The sequence below is a fragment of the Nomascus leucogenys genome, chromosome 20 (genome assembly GCF_006542625.1).
Source record: "Nomascus leucogenys isolate Asia chromosome 20, Asia_NLE_v1, whole genome shotgun sequence".
Lineage (NCBI taxonomy): Eukaryota > Metazoa > Chordata > Mammalia > Primates > Hylobatidae > Nomascus > Nomascus leucogenys.
This window is the reverse complement of record NC_044400.1, coordinates 70,115,777-70,124,479: the sequence shown is the minus strand read 5'-3', so window position 1 is coordinate 70,124,479 and position 8,703 is coordinate 70,115,777. Positions and strand designations below refer to the sequence as shown.

The 8,703-nt window shown below is 50.0% G+C and overlaps 2 protein-coding genes across 5 annotated transcripts in view; one reads left to right on the top strand and one right to left on the bottom strand.

Moving 5' to 3' along the window:
• Positions 1 to 5,899: 5,899 nt before the first annotated feature.
• On the bottom strand, positions 5,900 to 6,681 carry LOC105738291. Its single transcript, XM_012499699.2, has one exon. It carries the CDS (start codon positions 6,495 to 6,497, stop codon positions 6,045 to 6,047), a length of 453 nt encoding a protein of 150 aa, XP_012355153.2. The 5' UTR covers positions 6,498 to 6,681; the 3' UTR covers positions 5,900 to 6,044.
• CPEB2 (cytoplasmic polyadenylation element binding protein 2) overlaps positions 6,631 to 8,703 on the top strand; it is a 69,200-nt gene continuing 67,127 nt past the window's right edge. For 3 of the 4 annotated variants that reach the window (XM_030801183.1, XM_030801181.1, XM_030801182.1), the window contains exon 1: positions 6,771 to 8,641. In XM_030801183.1, coding sequence (XP_030657043.1) covers positions 6,965 to 8,641 — 1,677 coding nt within the window. In that variant the 5' untranslated portion in view covers positions 6,771 to 6,964. Of the gene's footprint in view, positions 8,642 to 8,703 lie in introns of all 4 variants that reach the window. The other variant, XM_030801180.1, reaches the window with a different exon arrangement.

Sequence of the window (8,703 nt, the reverse complement as noted above, 5' to 3'; positions counted from 1 at the left end):
CTACTTAGGAGACAAGTATTCCAGGTGTGGGAATCGCGAGGGTAAAGACCCTAAGGCTGAATTGGCCTGGGCTGTTAGAGAAATAAGCATTCCACTGTAGGGAAGCTTTCAGAGGGGTTAGTGGTGGCAGGAGCGATTCTGAAGAAACTTTTGGTTATTAAAATGTTTTGACTTCTATTCTGAGAAAATGTAAGTATTTAGTCAGAGAAGTTGACATGACCTGTCTTCCATTTCAAAAGTATCATCCCGACTGCTATGTTGGGAATAGACTGGAGAGGGGCAAGATGAGAAGCTGGCATACAAGTTAGTAGGTGAGAGCAACGATGTAGCCTGGCCCAGGCTGCTTGTGGTGAGAATGGGGTGAAGTGCTTGGATTCTGGATATACAGGCACTCCTTGCTTTATTGTGCTCTGCTACACTGTGCTTCTCAGATAATGTATTTTTTACAAATTGAAGGTTTGTGGCAACCCTGCATCAAGCAAGTCTACCAGCACAATTTTCCCAACAGCATGGCTCAATTTGTATCTCTGTGTTACATTTTGGTACTTCTTGTGTTATTTAAAGCTTTGTCATTATTATATCTATTTTGGGGATCTGTGATCATAATATTAATGTTACTAGTGTAATTGTTTTGGGACACCATAAACCACAACCATATAAGACAATAATTTAATCAATAAAGGCTTTGGGCCTCCCTATTCCCTGAGACACAACAATATTGAAATTAGGCCAATTAATAACACTCTAATGACCTCTAAGTATTCAAGTGAAAGGAAGAGGCATGTGTCTCTCACTTTAAATGAAAAGCTAGAAATAATTAGGCTTAGTGAGGAAGGTATGTGGAAAGCTGAAATAGGTTGAAAGCTGGGCCTCTTGCACCAAGTAGTCAGCCAAGTTCTGAATGCAAAGGGAAAGTTCTTGAAAGAGATGAAAAGTGCTAATTCCAGTGAGCACATGAGTGACGAGAAAGTGAAACAACTTTATTGCTGATATAGAAAAAGTGTGAATGGCCTGGATAGAGAAAATTAAACCAGCCACAACATTCCCTTAAGCTGAAGCCTATTCCAGAGCAAGGCCCTAACTCTCTTCAATTCTATGAAGGCTGTGAGAAGTGAGGAAGCTGCAGAAGAAAAAAGTTTGAAGCTAGCAGAGGTGGGTTCGTGTTTAAGGAAAGAAGCCATCTTCGTAACATAAAAGTGCAAGGTAAAGCAGAAAGTGCTTATGGAGAAGCTGCAGCAAGTTATCTAGAAATCTAGCTAAGATAATTGACGAAGGTGGCTACACTAAATACTAAGTTTTCACTGTAGAAAAAACAGCCTTCTATTGGAAGAAGATATCATCTAGGACTTTCATAGCTGGAGAAGTCAATGCCTAGCTTCAAGCTTCAAAAGACAGACTCTTTTCTTAAGGGCTAATGTAGCTGGTGACCTTAACTTGAAGCCAATGCTCATTAATCATTCTGAAAATCCTAGGGCCCTTAAGAATTCTGCTAAGTCTACTCTGCCTGTGCTTGGTAAATGGAACCACAAAACTTGGAAAGAGCATAGTTTACTGAACATTTTAAGTCTACTGTTGAGATCTACTGCTTAGAAAAGAAGATTCCTTTCAAAATATTACTGCTCATTGACTATGTACCTGGTCACCCAAGAGCTCTGATGGAGATGTACAAGATAATTGTTGTTCTCATGCCTGCTAACCCAACATCCATTCTGCAGCCCATGGATTCAGGAGTAATTATGAGTTTCAAGTATTATTATTATTATTTTTGAGACAAAGTCTGGCTCTGGCTGTAAGACTGGGGTGCAGTGGCACTATCTTGGCTTCTGGCAACCTCTGCCTCCCAGGTTCAAGCGATTCTCCTGCCTCAGCCTCCCGATTAGCTAAGATTACAGGCATGCACCACCACGCCCAGCTAATTTTTGTATTTTTAGAAATGAATGGTTTTCACCATGTTGGCAAGGCTGGTCTCGAACTCCTGACCTCTAGTGACCTGCCCGCCTTGGCCTCCCAAAGTGCTGGGATTGTTTTGAAATAAAGCTGCTATTAAGCAATTCTTTTAATAATGCAACAAATTCCTCTTTATAATTCTATTTTCATTTTAAAATTTAAAATCACTAAGTTGTCACCAGGACGGCCTCAAGTATTATTTTAGAAATAAATTTCATAAGGCTATAGCTGCCATAGTGATTTCTCTGATGGATAAGGGCAAAGTAAATTGAAAACCTTCTGGAAGGGATTCACCCTTCTAGCTGCCATTCAGAATATCTGTGACTCATGGGAGGTCAAAATATCAACATTAACTGGAGTTTGGAAGAAGCTGATTCCAACCCTCTTGGATGACTTCGAGGGGTTCAAGACTTCAGTGAAGGAAGTTACTGCAGATGTGGTAAAAATAGCAAGAGAACTAGAATTAGAAGTGGAGCCTGACGATGTGACTGAATTGCTGCAATACTACAATAAAACTTGAAAAGAGAAGGAGTTGCTGCTCATGAATAAGCAAAGAAAGTGGTTTCTTGAGATGGAATCTACTCCTGGTGAAGATGCTATGAACACTATTGAAATGACAAGAAAAGATTTAGAATATTACATAAATTTAGATGATAAAGCATTAGCAGGTTTTGAGAGGACTGACTAATTTTGGAAGAAGTTCTATGGACAAAATGCTATCAAACAGCATTGCATGCTACAGAGAAATCTTTCATGAAAGGGAGATTCACTCTATGTGACAAACTCTATTTTTGTCTTAAGAAATTGCCACAACCACCTCCGCCTTCAGCCACCACCATGCTGATCAGTCAGCAGCCATGAATGTCGAGACAAGACCCTCCACTGACAAAAAGATTATAACTTGCTGAAGGCTCAGATGATCATTAGCACTTTTTAGCAGTATTTTTAAATTAACGTGTGTATATTTTTCAGAATAATGCTACTGTGCACTTGTTTAAACATAATTACAAGTTATGTTTAGACTATAATTGAGAAGTTATGTTTAGACTATAATATACTGTAAACATAACTTTTACATGCACTGGGAAATCAAAAAATTGGTGTGACTTGCTTTATTGGGATATTTGCTTTATTGTGGTAATCTGGAACCAAACCCACGATATCTCTAGGTTATGCCAATAATTTAAAGGTAGGACAAGCAACATGTTCTGATGGCTTGGATATGATGCAAGAAGGATAGAAGTGAAGAATGACTCCAGGGTTTTTGGCCTGAGCAACTAGAACAATAGAGTGCCAAATGGGAACTAGAACAATGAAGCGCCACAGGGATTGGGACCAGTGAGGCAGGGAGTTTAATTTTTGACATGTTTAATTTGAGGTATCTATGAGACGCTCAGTCAAATGGGCAAGTTGTTCAGGCAATGTAAAAGCAGAAAAAGAAGGCAGTAGCTAAAGGAGGGAGAATATAAGGTCAAAAGGTTTTGGCTTTATTTTTCAAAGGTGAGACCTAGTAAAGCAAGTTTTTGTGCACATGGAAGTGTTTCCTGGAGAGGAAAGAGGTCATGATGAAGGGGAGACAGAGAAAACTGTTGGAGCCCATGTCTTGAGTAGGTTAGAGGTAGGATCTGCTCCGCCAGTGGAGAGGCTGGCCTTAGACAGGAGTGTGGACAGATGGGCCATCCATTGTATCGAGAGGGAAAGCAAGGTGTGCAGGGAGAGATGCAGGGAAACTGTGGAAATTCTCCTGTGGTTGCTTCTCTTTTCTCCGTGAAATAAGCATGTAGCTCAGCGGCTGAGAGTGCTATATGCTAGCAGATGCATGTAGGAGAGATGTGACAAGAGGTTTTCAGATTGAGCAGAATGTTTGAAATGGTCTCCTAGGACAGTGGTTTTTCAGCTCATAATCTGATAGAGGGTGTTAAAACCAACTTTGTAATTTGAGATCAAACGTGATTTTAAAATGAAAATAGAATTATAAAAAGGAGTTCGTTGCATTATTAAAAGAATTGCTTCATAGCAGGTGTATTTCAGTTGCATGAGTGTGTACTTGCACATATATTGGGTTGTAGCAAAAATATTTTTAAAAACACTTGCCCAGGACAGTGGGAGTAAATGAATAAGGGACTGTCAAATACAAAGTCAAGGTCCTAGTTAATGATCATGAGTCAAAATATTTTCACGTAAAAAACAAACAAAAATCATTAAATGGACTCATAAGATCTTGGCATACAAACTGCTAGAGGACCATAGTCCCTCCTCACCACTTGCTGCTCCTTCTCCCTACCCCACTCCACTCTCCACTCTAGGAAATCTTTTCATTTGAATATTTTCAATAAGGGCAAGATCACCAGCTTACAAGATGTCAGAAAGTAACTTTCTGCTCTAAAAAAATGGGGACCTCACAAAAGCAGTGAGTAGAGGCCCTGGCAGGATTTGGAATTTGGTGTACTTAATATGAAGTTTGACATTTTTATGTAATAACAAACTTGATGGCTTTTCCCCATTTCAGAGAGCTCTAAATCCTCTAAGACAAAACTAGTACCAGAGCACTAAGAAATCTTGTTTTTGTTCAAACCTCTAGCCCAGAAAGGAACCAGTTAGCTTTTAAAACTATGTGCTCTCTCCTCTTTACTAACTGCGGTGTTAATGGATAATTGAGCTAAGGTTTATACCTGTATTTTCCCCCTATTTCAAGATTTGTTGTTGGATCTGCAAATGATTCCAATCAAATACAACTGTACTTGGAAAAAAATTCATCCGTTGTTAAGACTTTACATTCCTTAGTTGCAGAAGTAGTTTTTTTTCCTGCACAATACCTTTTAAAAAATGAATATTTAAGATGTCAGTATGTACTGTGAAAATAACCATTTATATTTTAAATTCTGAGCTCAGGTTATTTTCTAGACATTGTAATTTAGAATAAAAATACTTCTCCAGTTCTACATTTTGCCTGATTGTTAAAAATGATTTTGAAATTAATTAAGTTGAACCAATTTTCTATTCTATTCAACTGACCAAATTCTGAACCATTTGAGTTTTTTTAAAAGTACTTTTTCCTTATTGTAAAGGCAACATAAAACTTGGCTCATTGGACAGGATAGCAGAGATAAACATTATACATGAAATATAGTTCCCTGGGGGCAATGTTGCTCTCTTTCTACCGTGTTTATTTCGATTTATGTAAATGAGACACTGAACAGAAGTAGAATTCAAATAGAGAATGAGGACTTATAAAAATGTACACTCTGCCTACATCAGTAAGAGTATGCTAATTTATAAAATTAAATATTTAATCTTAGTTCACTTGTAAACCAAAATCAAGTAAAGTCTGAATCCACCTTCTATTGCTTTGGGGGTTTGAGTCTATATTCTAGGATTCATTTAATAGATTCATTTTTCTAAGCATCAAGCAAAACAGTTAAAATTACAAAACAGGAACATGAAGTTCATCTCATCATGTAGTATGGATCACTGTTATTCTTTATCTAGACCTTCAAATACTTTATGTAAAAGGTTTCCATTCCAAAGGAAACACACAGGATTAGTTCCTCCTCTAATGCTTCTAAAGAGCTCTACCATGGAAAGCTCTCTCCCTTCCATTTTGCAAGTCTCAACAAGTCTGCTGCTGAGTCAGAACCTCCTTTTTTCCCTGATGTAAGAACTATTTCTCCCTTGAAAATTCATAAAGCTTAGGAATAAATTAGAGTCTCCCTGGGGGGAAGGGGCGGGGACGCCGGAATGAACGTGGTGGGGAGGAGTCCCACGCTGCAGCCCTGATGATGGCACACGAAACGCTTTTATGAAGCGGAGCTGGCCCGGGGTTACCATGGGAGCTCGCCGTGGAACCCGTTCCACGCATCCGAGTGTGTAAATAACCACGCGGAGCGTGTTTGTTCCAGGGACTTTGTTCCTTCTTACCCAAGTGAAAATGCCTGGAATATAGCCGAGGCTCCGAGGCTTCATGTTTACCCTACAGAAACACCCTCGGCGGCTATAGGATGTCGGTGACAGCACCCCTACCAACGCCTAAAAACAGAAACAAGCTTAGAGGGCGCTTTCTAGGGCGACAAGGAGGCCCTAGATCGGGGACTTGGGGTCTAGAGTTGCGGGTCGAGGCGCTCAGCGGACTTCAAGCCTGCAGAGCCCAGATGCCAGTTCACCACAGGACCCCCGGGGCTGGGCCGGGCTCCAGCGTTGCGCTGGGGGCCCCTCGGGCGCCTATTTCTACGCGGGCTCGCACAGTGCAGGCGCCGGTCGGGGTCCCGGGCCTCAGTTTCCCCCGCGGGCCAGCCCCGCTCTGGGAAGCCCGAGTGGTGCAGCAGGGCTTCTCCCCACCCAGGGCGGAACCGAGGTGACAGGAAGGAGGAGGCACCGCGAGGGGCGGAGACGCGTGCGACCCGGGCAGACTCTGCGCGGATCCCGCGCCAGGGAGGGGCCGTTGCCCAGGAACTGTCCCTCCCTCCCGCGCGTGCTTGCCCTCGTGCGCGCGCCCGCCCAGTGCTCCCGACCACTGTTTGCCAGCCGACCCCCACCCCAACCGGCCTGTCCATTTACCCGGGAGCTGAGAGACCCAAAGAGACACGCCGCTCGCTCACGCCCTCCCGGGAGCGCGAGCGCGCCCTCGGCTGCGTCTGCATATTAATGAGGGGCGGGGAGGGGCGACCGGGGGCGCGGTGGCCTCGCGCCCGCGCGTGCCGGGACGCACCGCGGGGGGCGGCGCGATTGTGAGGTGGCGCTGACGCACGTTCCGGGGTTCTTAAGCGGCCAGGGCGGCTACGGCGACTGCGACGGCGGCGGCTGCGGCGCCCGAGCCGGTCTCGGGAGGCGGCGGCGGCGGCGATCGCCGCGAGGGGTGGTGGGGCCGAAGTCGGTGCCCCCTGGCTCAGTCACGGTGTCTCTCTCTCTCTCTCACTGACTCCCCCTCCTTCCACCACGGCCGCGCAACCCCAGCGCCGGCGGCTTCCTAGGTGGGGCAGGGGACGAGGAGCGTCTCCTCCCGCTGCCGCCGGCCTGATAAATGAGGGATTTCGGGTTTGGGGTGCTGCAGACCGCCCCGCTCCGAAGTAGCAGTCCCGTGCCCCTGTTCAGCGGCGAGGCGTACGATCCTTACGCCGTGGGGTCCGCCAACCCGCTGCCCTCCGCCACGCCCTTCGGCCCGCTGTCGCCACCACCGTTGCCTGTCACCGGCTTCTTAGAGGCCGCCTCCCCCTTCTCCATCCCCCTTGGCGGCGGCGCGGGCAGCCTGGCCGCCGCCGCTTCCTCTTCCTCCCCGTTCCTGGCGCATCAGCAGACCATGCAGGATGAGCTGCTGCTGGGGCTGACACAGCAGCCGGCGCGGCCGCTTTCGGGGGCGGCGGCCACGGAGAAACTCCCCAACCACCACCCCGGCGGCGGCACGATCGCGGGTGTGACCCACCTCCTCCCCTCCCAGGACTTCAAACCGAGTCTGCACCACCCCTCCTCCTCCTCCGCCTCCTCCTGCTGCTGCTGCCGCACCTCCTCCCCGCAGGACTTCAGTAAGCGGCAGCAGCAGCAGCTGAGCAGCCAGAAGAGGAAAGAGTTCAGCCCTCCCCACCTTCCCCACCCTCCGGACTCGAAGCCGCCGCCGCCTCTGCCGCTCCACTGCCCTGGTCGGTTCAGCTCGCCGCCGCCGCCGCCAGCCGGCCCGCTCCTCCAGCCGGCGCAGCTCGCTCAGCGCCAGCAGCAACAGCCGCCGCAGCAGTTCAGCCTCCCGCATACGCAGCACCTCTCGCCCCAGGACTTCGCCCCGCGGCAGCGTCCGGCTGACCTGCCCCCGCTCCCGCAGCTCCCTCCCTCGCCGCCCGCAGCCCCGCGGCGCCGCCACGGAGGCGCGGGCAGCCCTCGCAAAACCCCAGCCGCGGGCGAAGGCAGCGCCGCCGAGTCCCCCAATGCGGGCTTGGCCTCCTCGACGTCGCCGGTGAACCCCGCGCCGGGCTCCATGGAGTCCCCCAACCACCCTCTGCTCAACAGTCCCAGTAACCTCCTGCCCGGAGGTGCGCTTGGCGCGGGCGCCTTCAGCAGCCTGCAGAGCCCGGACCTTCCACACCCGGGCAGCGGCGGCGGCGGCGGCGGCAGCGGCGGGGGCGGGGGGCCCCCAGGAGGCGGAGGGGGAGGCGGCTCCGCGTCGCCGCCGCCGCTGCCCGGCTTCGGCACCCCCTGGTCGGTGCAGACCGCGTCGCCGCCACCCCAGCCCCAGCAGCCGCCGCCGACCCAGCCGCAGCAGCAGCCACCGCCACCCCAGCAGCCGCCCCAGCCGCAGCCGCAGCCGCCCGGCTCGTCTGCCACCACCCCGGGCGGCGGCAGCGGCGGCTCGCTCAGCGCCATGCCGCCGCCCAGCCCCGACTCAGAGAACGGCTTCTACCCCGGGCTACCGTCGTCCATGAACCCGGCCTTCTTCCCGAGCTTCTCGCCCGTGTCGCCGCACGGCTGCACTGGGCTCAGCGTGCCGACGAGCGGCGGCGGCGGCGGCGGCTTCGGCGGCCCCTTCTCGGCGACCGCTGTGCCCCCTCCGCCGCCGCCCGCCATGAATTTACCTCAACAACAGCCCCCGCCGCCAGCGGCGCCGCAGCAGCCGCAGAGCCGGAGGTCGCCCGTCAGCCCGCAGCTCCAGCAGCAGCACCAGGCGGCGGCCGCCGCCTTCCTGCAGCAGAGGAACTCCTATAACCACCACCAGGTACGGCGGGCGGCGGCCTGGCCGCGCCACGGGACCGGGAGACCGCGGGCGGGGGACGGAGG